The sequence below is a fragment of the Anas platyrhynchos genome, chromosome 24 (assembly GCF_047663525.1).
Source record: "Anas platyrhynchos isolate ZD024472 breed Pekin duck chromosome 24, IASCAAS_PekinDuck_T2T, whole genome shotgun sequence".
NCBI classification, from domain to species: domain Eukaryota; kingdom Metazoa; phylum Chordata; class Aves; order Anseriformes; family Anatidae; genus Anas; species Anas platyrhynchos.
Window position 1 is genome coordinate 5,682,597 of NC_092610.1, and position 18,210 is coordinate 5,700,806.

Below are 18,210 nucleotides of genomic sequence, written 5' to 3' on the forward strand. Positions count from 1 at the left end.
CAGGAGGAAAACGCTCCCTTCACCTGCCAGCATGGCTTTGTTGAAACCCTCTGAAGTGCGACGGGCAGGTTTCCTCCCGGCTCCAAATGTCAGCAGCAGAGCCCAGCAACTTCCCCAGGGAAGCAGCAGCAGGAAAATGGTGATTTTAGTGGTTGGGCAGGGGGAAATCCCCTTTTTTTCCCCCATTTTTCCCAGTCTCTACCTCCGGCTGCCTGAATTCCACCCTGGCCCCTTGCAGCAGAGCTGCTTGGTGCTTCTGGAGGCTCAAAATCCCCAAATCTGGAGCAGGACAATGTACACTCGTGCACAGTGCTTGGAGTGGGAGCAACACCTCCCCTGCTCCCTGGTCCCCAAATGTCCCCTGCGCCTCGGTGTCCGCGGTTCCCTTGTTGTGCCACAAATCTCTCATCAAAAGCTGAGCAAGCAGCAGGGGGGAAAGCAGCTGAGAAAGGCGGCCAGCACGGTCCTTCAGTGCGGGACAGGATAAGCTGCTGTGGCCTCTGCCTTCAGCCACATGCTTTTGGGCTGAGCACAGGCTGGGAAGCAGCTGGACATCCCAGTACGGCATCCCAGTATGGCACCCAGTACAGCATCCTACTATGGAACCCATTACAGCATCCCAGTTCAGCATCCCAGTATGGCATCCTGTGCCAGCCAGGCACAGTGGGAGACTGGGGAGGGACATCACTGGTGCCTGCTGCTGGCACTTGTCCCCTACAGCACGGCAGCAGTGTCACCAGCCAGGTGATGGGGGCTCCAGCCCCGGTCCTGGGACCACCGAGAGGTGCTGAGCCCCTCCCAGGTGCTGGGCTCTGTGCACTGGTGTTGGACCCCATGGGGAAAGCCCATGGGGACCCTCCAGGAGGGCTCAGGTCTGGGTGCTGCCCGCGTCCCAGCTCACCATCCCCAGGGGTCCTGGAGACCCACACAGCCCAGAGCCCATGGGAAGAGATAAGGCAGAGGATGAAACCCCAAACACGAGATGCTGCAGGGGGGATTTTTAACCCCAACTCAGCACCAAGGACCAACGATCCCAACACGATTCTTGGCAAGGCGACAACGTGCAGCCCAGCTGCCGGGGGCTGCAGCGAGGCCAGGGCAGGCAGGGGAGCAGGATGCGGCCCCCGGGCCTCCTGCCATGCTCAGCGGCACCGAGCTGGATGTCAGCAGCAGCATCTGGGCGCCGGGGCACAAATCCCTGCCGAAAGCCCCGCGCACAATGCGGCGAGCTTAAATCCACCCATCCCGTCCCTGCGGCGTGGCAGGAGCCGAGCGCGGATTCATTGCCCCCCGACGGGGCCATTATCCTTCAGCCGGGCTATTTCCTTCTGAACACCATATGCCGGGGGCTCACCAGGGATTTACTTTCATTTAGCTGCATTTGAATAGATTTTTTTCCATCGCAGATTCCCTTCTGCCGCGGCCAAAGATGCTGCGAGCGCAGCTCCCTGCTGAGCCCGCGCCGGCCGCGGCTGCTCGCTGCCAGAAATGCCCCGTTTCTGGGAGGTTTTGCAAGAAATCCCGGGGCCCCGTGGGAACCCCTTTGGTCAGAGATGTGGGGCAGGATCCGACCTGGCAGTGGGGTGTCCTGCGGGAAGGGAGATTTGCTGGAGCCCCCGGGAAGGTGGTGGCACCGGGTGTCCCCAGGTGGGTGCTGAGGGGTGCTGAGCGGTGCTGGGGTGACCGGGGTGCGTGGGACCGAGCCACGGATGGAGCCGGGGCCGGATCCTGCCCAGCACCCTGCGCTGGGCACCCCCAGCACCGCACCCACCCCCAGGAGCCGCACATCTCCACTTAGGGAAATTGGCTGCGATTTAAATTAATGGCAAGCGAGCGAATTGACTATTAACGAGGTGCAAATACCGCTGCGAACCCAGGGACTTCATTTAATGACTTGGAAACAAGTTCTTGACCTACTTCCAACTTGCAAAATCCTTCGTGAAATCGCAGGCGGCGGCGCAGATGAAAATAAATTAAAGAAGCCGGCGCCGGGCCCCCACGCAGCGGGTGGCGATGGGCTGCCCCCAGGGCCGAGCTGCAGCCCCACCGCATCACGGGCACGAAGTGGGCACAAAGGGGGTGAAAAAGGTACAAATCGGGTCTTTTGCTGGTGGTTGTGCAGCGAGGTTGAAGAGAGTGGTTTTTATTATTATTATTATTTTTTTTTATTATTTTTCCAGGCTCTGCAGGTGTTGTTACCCCAGCAAAGCCCCTGCTGGGACCTCTCTGCCCCCAAATCCCAGCACTGCTGGATTCGCATCCCCGATCAATGGGATGCGATAGTGGGGGGACACGCAGAGCTTTGGGGTCCGTCCCCCCCGGGGCTCCCCATCACCTGCCGAGCCCCGTGCGGCCCTGGCTGTCTCTTGCCATTTTTTCCTCCCCGTTTTTTATTTATTTTTTCCGTCAGCCGCATCCGGCCGCGTTGCCATGGGAACGCAGCAGCAGCCCCGGCTGTCTAGACGCCGCGCCCCAGGAGCCCGGCACTTGGGCAGGATGCGACCCCGGCACCCATGGGTGTCCCCACCGCGAGCATCAGCTCCGTCCCACGGCACCCCCCGACCCCCCCCCCCAGCCCCTTCCCAAATCTGTCCCCAGCTCTATCAGCCCGGGGGATGCAGCCCGGTGGCAGCTGGTGGTGCCAGCCCACGGGTGTCCCCCCAAAGTAGTCCAAAAGTCACCAAGTGCTGCACAAGGCAGCTTACAGCCAGCACCCTCCCATTTTTGGGGTTTGGCTCCAGTTTAGGGAAAGGAAACTGAGGCAGAGCATGGAGATGCCTGACGGGGGGACGAGCATCTCAAGCAGCTCACACCAGGGTCCCCAAATCCCTGCCCGGGCTGTGACACCACAGGCAATGGGCTTGGTTCCTCGGGGTGAGCCGAGGTGGGACCCACAGGGCAGGAGACCCCCCCAAGTCCCCAGACCTCCGAGACAGCAGCACCCCAACAGCCCTGTGCGCCCCCAGACCCACCAGGCTCCCGGTGCCTCCACGCTCGGCGTGTGTCACCCCGCGTCCCCGCAGCGGTCCCTGCCGTCACCCTGCCCTGCTCAGCAAGGAGCCCCAGGAGCTCCAGCAAGGGACAAGCCGGCTGAACATCCTCTCTGCAACCCAAAAGCGGGGTGGTGGGGTCCCATCGTGTACCAGGGCTCTTCCCAAGCAGCCCCATCCCACCCACGAGGAGCTGTTTGAGCTCTTCTGGAAACCTCTGCGCATCCGATGGTGGCAGCCAGCTCATACAGAGGCTCAGAGCACATTCAAATACTACTTATACTGCGCACAGGCTGGAGATACAATATTGCATCTATTATTTTTACTGTTATATAAATGCTGAACCGGAGCGATAAGGCTGAGATGAGACTTTTTTTTTTTTTTTTCTTTTTTTTTTTTACTGCCACTGACAGAAAGACAAGGAAGTCAAAGTGATTCATTCCCGCACTTCCCCACCAGAAGTTGCCTCCCAGCCGACACCCTCGTGCAGACAGGCTCCATCTGACAAAGCATTTCATGGGCTGCTTTAATTGTCCCCACAAATGGCCTCAGAATGGTCCCCAGGGTCCCTCCACTGAGGACGACAGGGGGGGTGGCCCCATGCCTTGGGTCCTAGGGAGGGATGGGCACAGGAGACGGAGCAGGGACACGGGCAATGGGCCAGACCTGCCCTGGAGCTGCTGCTGTGCCTCAGTTTACCCACCTGGGAAATGGGTGAAGTCCTGCTCTGCTCAGCATCATGTCCAGAAGCATTTGCAGAGGGTGGCTGGGCTTTGCCAAGGAGCACAGTGGCAAATGACATTGCCACCATCTCCTTGGGGCAGGATGGATGTCCCCACGTCCCCATGCCCTGGCCATGCCACTTTGCTCCAGTTGCTGTCCCTTTCTTGAGCCATGGCAATTGAAGAGCTCCTTTTGTTAACATCCAGCTGATGGGAACAGCGAGCGATGTTTGGTGACTGAGCCTTTGGTGGAGCTGAGCAGCCAGGGCCACCAGCACGGCCAGGAGGGGCTGATTCCTCTCACCCTCACTGCCAGGCTAATGGGGAAACTGAGGCACGGGATGGCAGATGATCAGAAGCCTGGAGAAAGGCAGACACCAGGCTGAGAGCAACTCCTGGCTGCAAACCCACGGAAGCACTGGTGGGGACGACTGGGTGGCCTGGGAAGGGACTTGGGCTGAACATTTCTGAATTACTGCTTGTAGCCTAAGTTAGACCAAGAGGAGAAATCAAGGGAAGAGAAGACCTGGACAATGGCCATGGCCATCCCATCCCACCCTACCCTACCCTACCCCATCCCATCCCATCCCATCCCATCCCATCCCATCCCATCCCATCCCATCCCATCTCATCCCATCCCATCCCCCAGCAAACAACCCCCCAACCCCAGTCCAACACAGTTCCCCAGTCCCCAGCTCAGCCTTGGAGGTACCCACAGCTCCCCCAGCCCTGTAGAAGCCCCCAGGGAGATGTCCCCATGTTGCTGTCCCCGCCAGCAGGACACGTGAAGGTGACACCAGGCCAAGGCACCGGCACCCAGCTGAGGGCGGCTGCTGGGCCAGGGCACGGAAACGTTGGCAAACGCCTTCCTGCAAATGCCAGCTCCAAACAAACACGCTTTCAGACAAATAAAACTGTGATTAATCAAGCACCTCAATTAGACACAGTGAGCCACGGCTGATGATTAAGCCGAAGACTCACAGCAGAAAGCACATTAGCAGCATGGACACTTGGAGGCTGAGAATTAATTAAAACGTAGCAACACCCCCTAAAAAAAATCCCTAGTAAATGGGGGAGTGCGTGGAGGAGGGGGCTTTCCCCGCAGGTTTGGGGATGCCGAGTGGAGCTGTGTCCCTGTCCCAGCCCAGCTTCTCCATGTCCCAACGGTGACACCGGGGACGTGGGCACCTCCGCCAGAGCACAGCTGTCCCAGGGCAGCCCGAGGGATGTGTCCTGCACCTGAAGGGCACAGGGGAGCCTGGCAGATTGTTTGCAGAAGCTCACTGCTAAATTATATTATAGAATATAGCAAGTTGTGTTCTTGCATTAATGCAATAGAGGGGACACCCATGAGGAGGTGACAGCAAGGTGGCTCTGGCCAGAGGCGCTGGTGGCCTCGGGGAGCTCCCGCAGCAGCTTAAATCTGGGGGATGCATGGGGACAGCAAGTGAGGTGGGAAGAGAGGAGAGATCCAGGGAACTCAAATCCCTAAATATTAAATTCTGGGGTGAGACCAACCTCCAAAAACTTGCAACCCCCCCCGCTCCTGCCCTGGCTGGGACAGGAGGGCTCAGGGTGACGCAGCTCGAGAGCCAAACCCGGGGCGAGGGCGAGATTTGCTGCTGGCTCCTGGCTCCCAATAAAAGGCACCGTTTGGACAAGGATTAAGCCGCAGGCAATTTCGATGCTAATTCTTCTGGTTAAGTTCTTTAGTCCAACATCTGCAAGAAGCAAGAGGTAATTTCCCCCGGATCTCGAACAGCGACTCAAAGACGCTGCTAATATAATCTGATAGAGGGGAGAGGGGCGAAAAGAGAAAGGGAAAAAAAATCCAATTTACTGACTTATTTAGTGACACCTTTCGTAATCAATTCTCCCAGGAAAGAAATACTGATTAAAGCCAACCGTATTGCTATGGAAACCGGCAGTCCCTCCTCCCACGACCTGCAGGCTGCAAAGAAAATCGGGCGAGGAATCTGCCTGGTAACAACCGCGCTAATGAAGCGGGGAGCAAAAATAATCCCCCGGAGCATCGCCGCCGCCAAAGGAGCAGCCGGAGGTGGCCGCTGGGGAGGCGAAGCCGCGCGTGGCTCCCAAATATTGGTTTTAATGGCAGGGCAGAGCCGCCTGCCGGGGGGGATGCTCCCGGAGCCCTTTCCCACATCGGGGATGAGGGGCTGGAGGGGTGCGCGGGGGTGGCACCCATGGGTGCGCTGGGTGGAGGGCCCACCCTGACCTAGAAACACTCCCCAAAACCCCATCCATCCTCACTGTCCCATCACGGACGGCACACAGGTGTCCCCCCAGCCCCTCCATCCACCAGCCCCATCCTTAAGCACCCACCCCAGCACCTTTAGGAGCTGCCCTCCCTCTCCTCCCACCTGCTGGGTGCCCAGCCACCGCCTCGGCCGCTTGCCCTCGTTTTTCAAGCCTCTAATTCGAGCCACTTAGGACGGGGAGGGACAGCGGTTACGGGTTTCATATGCACATATTAAAGGCGAGTTATTGTCAGCCGGGGAGACGGATGGGCCCGGCAGGGAGACGCGGCGCTGGTGGCTCCATAAATCTTCCCAGGGGTGGAATGAGAAAGCAGCACGCGGTGGGAAGTGGCTGCGGACACGGCAGCACGAGGACCAGAGCCAGAGCTCGGCTGCTGGGGGCTCCCCCGAGCAGCCACAAGGCTCTTTTGGGGTGCTTTAAGGAGCAACGGGCTGTGCAGGACATCATTAGCGCTGCCGTTACTATTTAGGAATTTAATAGCAATCCCATTTATTGAAAACCCAACAGCCCAAAACCCATCTTCCCGCGCCGGCAGGAATATCAGTGCTGGAGAGGCACAAAAGCTGGAAACAAATGGGCACGCATGTATGGATGTGCAGCCCTAATAGAACTGAAGCCCTTCATATTTCCAACAATTGCTGCACGTTAGCAAAATAACAATTGCAGTTAAGCATGCTGCCACCTTTCCCATTCATCACGGCGAGGATTTAATAAGGCGCCTTAGCAGAGCGCGCCGTGACCACCAGCACATTATTAAACGCAGCGATTAGCAGCTGCAGTGGATGGGAGCTCATTAGAGACTTCTTAAACATCCATAAAAATTGCTTTTATTAATCGGTTATTCCTCTTTTCATGCCCACCGCATTAGGCTGGCACCAAGGTGCTGTGAGCGTTGGGGCTGAAAGGCTCCAACCCGCCCCGAGCACCCCAAATCCTACAGCAGGACCTCAGCCACCCGTGTCCGATGGGGACATGGGGCTGTCCTCCATGCCAGGCTGAGTGCCACTTCGAGAGGCCATAGGGATGGCTTTTTTTTCTCCAAAAAAGGAGTTTCTTCCCCCCAAAGCCACCTGGGATGGAGTTGCCAGCTGGGACGTGCATGCTGCCCCAACTTCTGCACCCAAAGCGTGCCTCTGCCCTAAGCCATCGCCCTTTTGGTGCTTCCTCATGAGGATTTCCACGTACAATTTCAGGGGAAAACCCATCAGGACAGCACAGATGGCCTGACAACAAGACTGGGGTCCCCACAGATGGGAAACGGGGCTGTCCCCGCTCAGCACCCAGCAGCACCCAGCTCCACCTCTTACTCCTTGGGGTCCCCAGCCCCATTAACGACAGCGCTAATTGCAGGGAGGATGCGGCCCATGGATAATTCATGGCGGGGAGGGGATGCGGGCGATGCCCATCGTTAGGGCTTGCTTTGCTTTGTCTGGCAAGTGCCGCCTCCCCAGGGTGCCCCAAGCTCGCTGCCTCTGCGCAGCCTTTTGTTCGGGTGCTCGAATTAAAAATAATTGGGGCCGGGAGCCAGCCAGGGCGGGTGCAAGAGACACAGCCCGAGGAGAGCCGACGGCCCTAGGGATGACGATGAGGGGACAAGGAGGGGATGGGGACGCGCTCCCCCAGGGCTGGAGGGGACCTCACCAGTGGTGAGCTTCAGGGGAAAAAAAAGGAAAAAAAAAAAAGAAAAAAAAAGCCTTTAATAATCAATTGGTATTTATTGAGCGGGCCGTAACAATAACAGCCTCCTGCTGCCAAATTAAATCCGTGTTTGGAGTCACCGAGTCAGGGACGTGCTGCGAATTCCCAGGCGGGTAAAAAGCCCCGGCGCTGATCCCAAACCAACCCCGCTGCTCCCAGGGTGCCCTCGGTCCCCGCCCCGGTGTGGGGGCTCGGTGCCATCCCCATCCCTGCAGCTGCCCTGGGGATGTGCCCCCCGCAGCGCTCCCACTGCCCCCCGCTGCTCTGGGGGGGGAAAATTGAGCCAGAAACTGCAAAAATGGGTCAGGATGGACAAAAATGGGCTGGTATGGATAAAAATGGGCCAGGATGGACAAAAATGGGATGGGAGGGATGGCATCACTGAGGGAGTCAGGTGGGCTGCTGGGGGGTTGGTAACTGCCCAGCGAGGGGCTGGGTGCGGTGGTTTTGGGGGGACAGGAGGGGACAGGAGCAGAGGGGGGTATGGAGGCACAGATTGGATGCTGGTGAGCCCCCTCGGGTGTGGGGAAGGGGCTGGGGCCAGGTTTTGGGCCTAAATGGGGAGAAAGGGAAGAAGGAACAAGAAAAGGAAAAAAATAAAAAGGAAAAGGGAAGGACCTTGGTGCCCCCGCGGGACCACAGGAGCGTGCACAAGGGACAAGGTATCAGGCAGTGCCCCAGCCCCAGGGTGACATGTCCACAGCTCCCTGCAGCCCCCAGCCACAAAAGGGGACGGGGACCATGTCCCAGCCCCATCACTTCCCAAATCCCTTCCCCCAAAGCTTTTTGTGTTTCCTTCCCCAGCAGGAGACCAAAGCACAGCACCGGCTCCTTTCGGTGTCCCCAGGCTGTGCTCCTGGCTCTGCCCTGCGCACGTGCAGCGGGGAAGGGATGCACTATTGAAGGGATGCACTATTGATCGAAGAGACCAGACTGGCCCAGAGCACTAATTAGCCCTAATCAAGGCAATTAGCCTGAGAGCCAAACAGGAGGTCAGCACTCCGACCTTGGTCCTTGCCCTGCCTCGGGTTGTGTCCCTTGTGCATGGCAGTGACCCGGGCCAGGCACAGCGGCTGTGTGCCCTGCTTGGATGAGACACGGGGTGGGCAGTGAGGATGAGGAGGGTGCTGGGACACAGCCCAGTGACAGGAGAAATGGTGACAGAAACTGCCCGGAGCATCTCTGCACAGGGATGACCTTGTGTGGGGTCTCAGCCTGACACCCCTAAAATACCCCTCTGGTTCCTCAGGGCATCTGAGCACCTCTGGCACTCACCCCTCAAAATCCACCCTCCTTCAGCCCTCTCCTGAAGCTCCTGTTTGCTAAACCCCCCCCGGCACCACCGGGACGTGCTGCCCCTGTGCTGGGCACCCCGACACAGCTCCGCATCCCTTGGGGCTCCCAGCATTGGGTTCCTGGTGGAGCACAGGGAAACCTCACCCCAGCAAGATTTGCTGTGCCTGCGGCACCATGCGCCTGCTGGGAAAATATAATAATCCTGAATAATAAGGCAAAACGTGCGGTGTGGGATCCCAAGGGCACCCACAATCACCCAAAGCTGGGGGGCTTTGGGTATCTCCGCAGGGAGTGCTGCGTCCTGCACCGCAGCCTCTGCCCAGGTGCAGGCTGACGGGCAATTGGCCTTTTCTCCCCCAAATCTCCTTCTGCCACAGAGTGAAAAGCGAAAAATGTGTGAAATTTCCCAGCCAACCACATCCAAGTGGTTATTAATCTTATTAATAAAACACTTGGGGTTTAATGTCCTGTTTAAATATGATCGGGCTGCTCTGTGCCAACTTTTCCTTTCCATTTTTTCCAGGCTGTTACATACATATTTTGAAAATTGAAATGAATGGTCACCGGCAGGACAGGGAGAGACGATGCCAGCGGTCCCATCCCGCACCGTCCTACCTCCAAGCATCCTGCCGGCTTGGGAGGTTTTGTCCCCACACAACTCAGCCTCTTCCCAGGAGACGCTAAACCCCCGACACATCCCCTCCAGCCAAAACCCACCCCCAGCTCCGTGCTGTGATGGGGACAAGGATGTCCCCGGCCACCCCAGGGGACAGGGGATGGGGATGCCCCCCATGTCACCAGGATGAGGCCGTCCCCGGTGCCTGCAGCGCTGCCTGGCCGGGCGCCGCAGCGATCAATACGCAATAACCTGCATCTGCCGGCCGGCGCTGGAGGAGCTATCAGACGTGCGGCCGGCACTGATGGGAACGTCACGCTTTTGTGCCTCTTTCCTCTCTGCTGCCTGTTTCTGGTGTTTTTCTCCCCTTTCCATAAAGATGTACCCGGCGACGGCTGCAGCACCCATGTGTGCCCAGCCCTGCTCGCTGGAGGGAGGTGATGCTGGCAGGATCCTGCCCCCAGGGGTGGCACGCGGTGCCTGTGGGGTCACAGAGCCTTTTTCCAGCCCTATTTCCCACCGTGGACCATTGGCACAAAGCTGGGAGGGTGCTGGGTGCTGCTGCCCAAGCCCAGCATCCTCCCAGCGACCACAGCCCGCAGCTCGCTGCTGTGTCAGCACTTGGTGAGGCGGGAGGGCAGTGCCATGGGCTCAGCACTGGCTCTGGGTCCTAAATATCCATGGGAATGGCCCATGGATAGGATGTGAGTTCACTGGTGGCTGTCCCCTAATTTCCCACTAAGACCCCACAGGCTGTATTTTACCAGCAGCTTTCCCATCCCATGGTTATGGAGGGCTGGAATTTCATGGCGATGAGTTTTGAAGCATCTGGTCCCCAAATCCTTCTCAATTATTGAGCCCCCCGGTTCCTCCTGTGCAGCAATCCTCTGCTTGTCCGAGAAACCCATACAGAGGAGCCCCTGCCTCCCTCCCAGGGGAAAACATCGGGGTGCAGCACTGCCAGAGGGGCACAGGCTGGGGGAGGGAGTCCCCCCCTTCCCCATGGGGACATCGTCCCCCCTGTCCTCTCACCGCCCCTACCCCAGCCCACCCCACCACCAGGAAGCTTCACTCTCCTGAAACATCTCACCTGGGCAGGGTGAGGCCCCTCTCCGGCACACCGGTGTCTGCTGGAAAATAGGATTTCTAGCCCAAATTACACCAAGTAGGCCCAGACTGAGGTGTTACTTCCCCACACGGTGATTATCTCCCGGCCCGGAGCTCAGCCAGAGGCAGAGTTCAGAGCTTGCAAATAAACAAAGCAGCCAGGAGCCCGGCCAAGATGTTTATTGATCCGGGAGCCTCGGGCTCCCGCTTCCCTCGTAGCCAGTGAAAGCCCCGGGCATGTGTCACCGCTTCCACTCGTCACCGCGGGGACGTCCCGGCCAAAGCCACCAGGACGGGTGCACGGGGCCAAGTCCAGAGCAGCCCAATGGAGAGGGGCAGAGCCGCTGCCCCCTCCAGCAGTGCTTTTATGCCTTCTGCCACAGCACCGAAACGGGAGCTGAAGGGTCCCCAGCTCAGCACGCAGCCCCTCCAAGTCAAGCCCCAGTGCACGCTGACGCTTCCCCAGCTTCCATCCCTTGATCCCGGCTGCATTGATTTTTTATAGCGCTAATTTTTTTCTAAGGGAAAGCCACGCGGGGCTAAATCAAATCGCTTATCGGCATCTAAGTACTATTATGTCAACGCCGTTACTTTTATCAGCCAAACTCATGAGCTCATTGAGAAACAAGAGCAAGTTTTGTTGGACAAGGCTCATTTTCCGAGACATCAATTACGCCACCGTCTTTTCGGCTTTGCTGATCACATCATGCATCAGCCTCTCCTTCCTGTGCTTTCGCAGGTCTTCACGTCAAGCCAGGCTGCCCACGGCTTTCTGGCTCACCCCAGTCATTTTTTCTCCACCCCAGCTCTCCAAGACATTTTTTTCCAGCCCTCTGAACAGTTCCCATTGCTCCCAGCTTTGTTGCGGATCAGCATTAATGATTTAGAGAGATCTTCCAGCGGTCCCTTTAATACTCTTGGGTGCACATTAGCTAGCCCTGCAAATTTAGACATACTGCGCTTTAATAGCGGTTTTAATTGAGAGCTGTAACACCATTCCTTCCCAAACGCATGCCAATAAACCTTTATAGCAGACTGTCAAGCACAGCTCTTTGTATGAATAATGCAGGCACACGTGTGCACAACAGAGGATGCTCATGCACGCGGACGTCTCGCCATGCTGGGAAGCTTCTCCGTGGCCACCCGCACCCATGCTCCCTACCTCGGCTCCCGGGGTGGCCGCACAGGTTGGTGACAAGTTGGGTTGGGGTTTCTGCACCTGCCCGGACACACACGCACATGTCATCGCCGGATCCCCTCGGTGCTGCCCACCCTGGAACATCCCCATCCCTCCCCTTCAGGTCCCGCCGTCCTGCAGCACCCCCGGCCCTCGCAGCATCCCCTGGGCACGCACCCACCATGCCCGGCCCGTGGCGAAGGGGCGCGGGGAGCCGTGGGGTCCTCCATCCGTGATGCCTCTGTCAGCCCCGAACCCAATTTCCATGGCAACCATGCAAATGTGAAAGCTTTCCATAATCATTAGGGAGCAGAGCTGAGCAGTATAAACAGTGACTGCAGTAGATTACATGCCTATTATGAACAGTCGCGGCTTCTGAGCACTGGTAATTATACCTAATTGTGCATTTAATTGTGTAATTGAAAACCCACATCCAGAGTTCAGCCCGGGCTCCGTTCCCCCCATCCCTGGTGGTGGGGGCAGCTCCGGTCCCGCCGCTCTCGCGCTGGCCCCAAGCACGGGCTCAGGCACGATGGCAACCACGCAAGGACAAAAGATGCCCGTGGCCATCGGAGGCTCTCAGCGGCGATGGAGCTGGTGCCAGCAGTGGGTGTGTGCCTGTGGGGTGCGCAGTGCAGTGGGGATGACCCCACTGAGGGTTGGCTGCAGTGTCCCAAAGGGATGGCACAAGGCAGAGCGGGGCACTGCAGCGGATGGGACCATGAGCTGCCCTCACCCATCCTTCGTTAAGCCGACGCCCTGGGGTCACTCGTTAGCTTCTCTCCCAGCTCCTCGTGCAGGCTCGGTTACCGTGGGTCGCATCCTGGAGGCTCGCACGTAGGAAAACCCCTCGGTGGGATGGACAGGTGGGATGGGACAGACACATCCCTGCTCTGCCTGCACCTCTGGCCCCAGGAGGCTGCAGGAGGAAGGAGGCCAGCGCTGGCATGGCACAGCACAGCACAGCACGGCATAGCACTGCTTGGCACGGCACGGCACGGCATGGCACAGCACGGCACACCATGGCACGGCGCGGCACAGCACTGTCTGGGCAAGCTCCGGCAGGCTCAGCCCGGCGGGAGGCATCAACCAAGCTTTGCTTTCCCAGCCAATTAAAGGAAAAGGAGAGGAACAAAGAACAGAACAAAACACTTCAGAGCGATGCTGAGGGGTGGTGGGAGTGGGGCGAACAACGAGGCGTCCCCCTGCCTCCGCACCCTGCACCCAAGCAGCCCCGGGAGGAGGGCGACACAGCGGGGCTGCCACCTCCAGCTGCCACCCTTAGGCTTCAGAATGAACCAGAGCAGCTCACAGCTCCCATGTGCTGGCGGAGGCGAAGGGCACGGCAGGTTTGTTTTTCATCTGGCCAGCTCAGCAGCTTTACTGCTCGCATAAAGAAAACATAAATTCCCCCGACAACATCGGGCGGCCCAGGGAGCGGCTGGTTTCAGCAGCAGCCGAACCCCCAGCCCCCAGCCCAGCAGAGCCCCTTCTGCGTGGCGAGCTGACCCGATGCTAGCAGCATTAAGTGGCCTCTTGTTCCTGGATAGTTGGCGTAAAAAGAGAGTTTTGATTTCATTTCATCTCATAATCATAAATATCTCCAGCCAGCCCCTCTTGAGGCTGAGTCGTTGCGTGTCTGGTAAATGACTCACTGGTTTCTTAGCCTTTTCCTTGGAAAATCGCGAATAGAGGCAAACTATGGCTGGCATTTCTTCTCTCCCAGGAGTGGAAACACCCGGCACTTGCAGCCCTGGCTCACCGCGTGCTTCAAGGCGGCGGTGAAGGAGCATTTGCTATATCTGGGTGATCACAGGGGCTGGGATGCACTGCCTGGGGTGCCACAGCTCATGGCCACAGGGCTGGGCAGAAGTTTGTGGGCAGCAAACCAGTCCCTGGCCTGGTTCGGGTGCCACCACATGGGGCAGCCCACCCAGAGGAGCATCCTCTGCCGTGCATGGCCTCCAGGCTCCTCTCCTCCCCAGGAGACCAGGACTTGTGCCACCGCTGCAAGCCCCAACCCCACATAAACGTGGCCCCACCTTGCTGCCACCCCTCAGCACTGGGTGCTCGGGGGCACCTCCCCATGCCCAGCAGGGCTCAAGCTGCTGTCTTCTTGTAGCCCAGAGCCAGCGACGAGGCTGGCTGGGTGCTGTGGTGGCCACCACCACCTCGGGGAGCTCCAGCTGGAGCACGCACGTGGTCCTCAGCCTGCCCAGAGCCCTGAGCAGCAGCACGCATCCTGCACTGGTGCTGGGATGAGGCAGGGTGGCCTAATCCCACAGCAGGATGGCATTTCTGCCCAGGCTCCCTCCTGGAGAGCATTGTGCAACCTGGGAGAGTTGGGAGAACCCAGGGGTGGAAGGGCCACCAAAAAGAGACAATTTTGGAGCCTGTCCTAGCCACAGCAGCACTAGGACACACAGGGCCAGGATGGGGTGGAAAGCCCAGCCTCAGGCTGCATCACAAAGTTTCCCCGGTTGCGTGCGGGAGCTGCTCTCCCAGCCTAGGAGCTCGCACTGATTTGTTTCATTTCCGAAAATAAACGCATCAAAATCTCCTCTCTTTATAGAGCTGGAGTATTTCCCTGCAGAATAAATGCCAACAAGACTCTTGTTGAGTTGAGCAGTGAAGGAAAAAGTGACCGAAAGCCAGGAAACTCCCGCACACAAGGAAACACCCATCATTTTTATCCTGAATAAGCGGGAACAGAAGCGAGGCGCAAAGCAAGACTTCACCGACCAAACCACAGTAGTGGGGAAGTTTCAGGGCACGGAAGGCGATTCCTGCAGCATGATGCTCCGCTCCCCCAGCACTAATTTGCTTTGAAGCATCCCTTAGCCCCAGGAAAAGCCGCTCCCCACCTTTTGCAAGGTCAGAACAACTCCACGGCCATGGCCTTCTGAAAGATAAAAAATGAATGGGAGCGACGCTGGGAAGAAACTGCCTGTCAGCAGGATGCCACCATCATCTCCAAAGCTCTCCGCAAGAGCAGACACTGAGCCCGTTTCCATCACACACATCACCGCCTCTACCCACAGCGCCCCGCCGCCTGGTCACCCCCCAGTCCATGGGGACATCGCGGGCTGGCCAGGCAACGTTTCAGCAATTCCCTCCCTGTTTCCCTTGCAATGCTGAGCCCCCCAACAGTCGCTGAATGGTGACAATGTAATTCCACGGGTGCCACTTGACTACCAGGTTCAACAAACCACCTGCCTGGAAAAGCGCCTGGATAATTAATTGCAACCTCCGTGGTTGCTGGTTTTATCAGAAACCCCCCAAACGCCCCACATGCTCCCTTCGGCTGGCCCTCTGTCACCAGCCTGATGAAGATGGATTCGCGGGCGGTGGAAAGCACGACACACAATTATTGCAAATATCCCCGATCCCATTCAAATGAACCTTGTCTGTCCTCTCTTCCCCCAACGCGTGAGTGTCCCCAGCCCGCGAGCAGACCGGTCCCACTCAAAAGCAGGAGTTTGCAAAGTGCCGGCTGTGGCTCCAAGTTTCACTATTGCCAAATCTCAGGCAAGGGACCCGCGCCCCAAGAACCATCCCTGGAGCTGCTGAGCACAGGATGGGAAGCCACCCGCAGCAGCTAACTCGGAGAGAAGAGATTGCAGCTGGAAACAAAGCTCACACCTGCTCAAGACACATCCCCAGGCACTGACAGCACTGGGAACTGTTTCAAATCCGTCTCCTCTTCTGCAACTCCAGCAAGCACTGGATTGAAGCAGGGGAGGAGGCTCACATTTCTTTTCTCTTTGCCTTTTTTTTTTTTTTTTTTGGGTCGCATTGAAGCATCCCCAAGCTGGTCCCACAGCAAGGTCACCGCCGAGACGGAGCGGGTAGCGGTGACAGCGAGCATTTCGCACAAAGCACACCCCGGCATGCTGATGAGCACACGGCCCCTCGGCTTACCAGCTGCAGGCAGCAGAATCCAACCAGCGTACATCTCCCATTGCATCTCCCCATGGTTTCCTAGCCGGAGCCTCGGATTTCCCCCACCGTGGCTGCGCGTCGCCTTCCTCCAGCTTCTCACCAGCAGAACCGCCACCCGGCGACCATCAGGGGGGCACCAGCAACATGTCCCGCTCTCCAACCTCCGGCCAGCCCGGGCACTTTCCTCACAGCAGCCCTGCCGCCTCCCGCACCCTGCCAGGTTAGCACAGAGGCGGGCTGCGCTCAGCAAGGGGCATCGCCCCCCTTCCCCGCCTTCCTCCCCGGAGCCCCTCTCCCCGTTTCCCCGCTACAACCCCATCCCCCGGCGCAGGGGCCCGGGGGTCGCGCACACCTCTCCATCCATCCCCGGGGCGCGCAGTTTTGCGCGGAGCCCGCCCGGCCCCTCTCTCTATTGTCTCTCCCGCACAGCCGCGCTCCGCGCCCCGGGGGCGGGCGGGGAGGAGGCGGCGGCGGCGGCGGGTGGGGTCGTGGAGGGGGATTGGGGGGGGGCGCGGCGGGCAGGGCTGGACGCGGCCACCGGGGCGAGGCCCCCCGCGCTCCCAGCGGGGCCCGGCGGGCGGCGCGGCCGGGCGGGGGGCGGTGCGGCCGGGCACGACGCCCCCGCAACGAGCCCTTCGCGGCTTCCGGGGGGCCGGGGGCGGTGGGAGCGCGGCCGCCTCCCCGCAGCCGGCGGCGGGCGCGGCTCCCGTTCGAGCCGGGCTGTCGGTAGCGGGCAGGAGTTTGGGGTTTTAATTGCGGGGTTTTGTTGGATTGGGTCCTCCGGGCGGAAGGTTGAGGTAGGGGGGTGGGGGGGGAGACCTGCAGGGTTAGATCCCGGTTTGGAAATTGGAAATGGAAAGGGATGGAGGATTGGGGATCCGCATCCCCCGGCTCTGCCTCAGCCTGTGTCCCTTGTGGTCTGCAGGTGGGTGGTGTCCGGCCACGGAGCACAGGGACCCCACAGCCACCTCCTCTGGGGGCACGCTGGGGTGGCTGTGCCGGGGCAGCGCCTGGGCTTGCAGGGTTGCCAGATGCTCAGCCCTGGGAGCAAAGCCCCCGTGAAACCCCCAGCAGAGCCCTGGTCACACATGGCTTCCCAGGGCTGGGAGCGACCTCTGCCTGGACAGACAGCAGCCATCTGGCTTTGTGCCTCTGCTCCCACGGGGCTCAAATCTGGAAGATTTGGGCAAGAAGGTGGGTGCGGGGAGAGCTGGCAGGGTATGGCCCCTAACAGCCATCCACCCTGCTTGTCTTTGTTCTTTCTCCACAGCACACCTTCTGGGGGAGCGGAGACTGCAAATCTGCCGAGAAAAAACTGGGATGGTGCTTTTCCAGCGTGTGAGAAACCTCCCCCAGACATGCCACCCAGCAGAAGGACTTAGGAACACTTCACTGCTTTTCAGTTCCATGCTTTTGTAAACCTCAGCCCCGATTTTTATAGCAAAGCATCTACTAAACCAGCCCTGAGCACGCTTAGACACCAGAGCAGCTCTGTGCTGGATCTGATGGGCCACAGCCTTGCAGGAGCATTTGTGTGTGTGTGTGTGTGTGTGGGTCTGGCCATGGTCTAACCCAACCCATCCAAAGTTTTGGAAGGGCCCAGCCAGACCATGCACTGCTGCGACCAGCCTGCTTCTACTCCTGGAGCTTTTTTGTCATCCTCTGTGGTGTGAGTTTCTCTCTGTCCTGGTGCAGTGTGCTGGCACGTGCTTTCAGGAGCATTCAGGGAGGCTCGTTTGTGGCCAAAGGATGGGGTTTGTAGAAAACACTTGGCTTCTGTTAATGCAAAATACATGCTGCAAAAATTCGGTGGGCTCACAAAGCAAAGCCCTTAAGCAGGGGGCCCAGGAGGGATGTCTGAAAGCAGTCTGAGCTGGTGGGTGTTTGAAACACAGGAACTGCTCCTGGATTTAAGCAAAGGAGGAACCTGGGCAGAGGGACCTGTTTCACCCTGTGGATCAAAAATGATGAGGCCCCAACCACCTCGTAGCATCTCGCTGGCAATTGCCAGTGCAGTGCGCTCAGCTCAGCCCTCCCCGTCACTGCGAGGGTGCGAAGGCTCAAGTAAATAAGAGAGAAAGGCAAAACGCACTGATGTAAAATAATGAAAGCGATAAAACCAACACAATGGTGCTGAGATCCTGCCTGGCTCTCGACCAGGTGGAGTTTTGCGAAGAATCAATTTTAGATTAAAAAGGTCAATATACCATGTCAAGCTGCTTCCCTAGAAGGCAAGCAGATAACTTAATTTGTGAGCGGGTGGGGAAGGGCTGAACATTTTGTCACTTGCTCTGCTCACAACCCACCACCCTGCCTCTGGACCTGCAGCCCTTTGCTTTTTTTTTTTTTTTTTTTTTTTTTTTTCATGGAAAGAAAGAAAAC

At 58.5% G+C, this 18,210-nt stretch overlaps 1 protein-coding gene and 1 long non-coding RNA gene across 3 annotated transcripts in view; one reads left to right on the plus strand and one right to left on the minus strand.

Annotated features, from left to right (window-relative positions):
• The window catches only part of NKAIN1 (sodium/potassium transporting ATPase interacting 1), a 28,205-nt gene extending 11,860 nt beyond the window's left edge, over window positions 1–16,345 (minus strand). Inside the window, exons 1-2 of one of the 2 annotated variants that reach the window (XM_027443931.3) lie at window positions 16,181–16,333; window positions 15,808–16,041 (exon numbers count right to left, since the gene is read on the minus strand). In XM_027443931.3, coding sequence (XP_027299732.1) covers window positions 15,808–15,861 — 54 coding nt within the window. In that variant the 5' untranslated portion in view covers window positions 15,862–16,041; window positions 16,181–16,333. Of the gene's footprint in view, window positions 1–15,807; window positions 16,042–16,180 lie in introns of both variants that reach the window. The other variant, XM_072027442.1, reaches the window with a different exon arrangement.
• Window positions 16,346–16,659: 314 nt separating this feature from the next.
• On the plus strand, window positions 16,660–17,338 carry LOC110351959 (uncharacterized). Its single transcript, XR_005260810.2, has 2 exons — window positions 16,660–17,022; window positions 17,099–17,338. It is a non-coding gene; the product is annotated as an uncharacterized lncRNA (long non-coding RNA).
• Window positions 17,339–18,210: the final 872 nt, after the last annotated feature.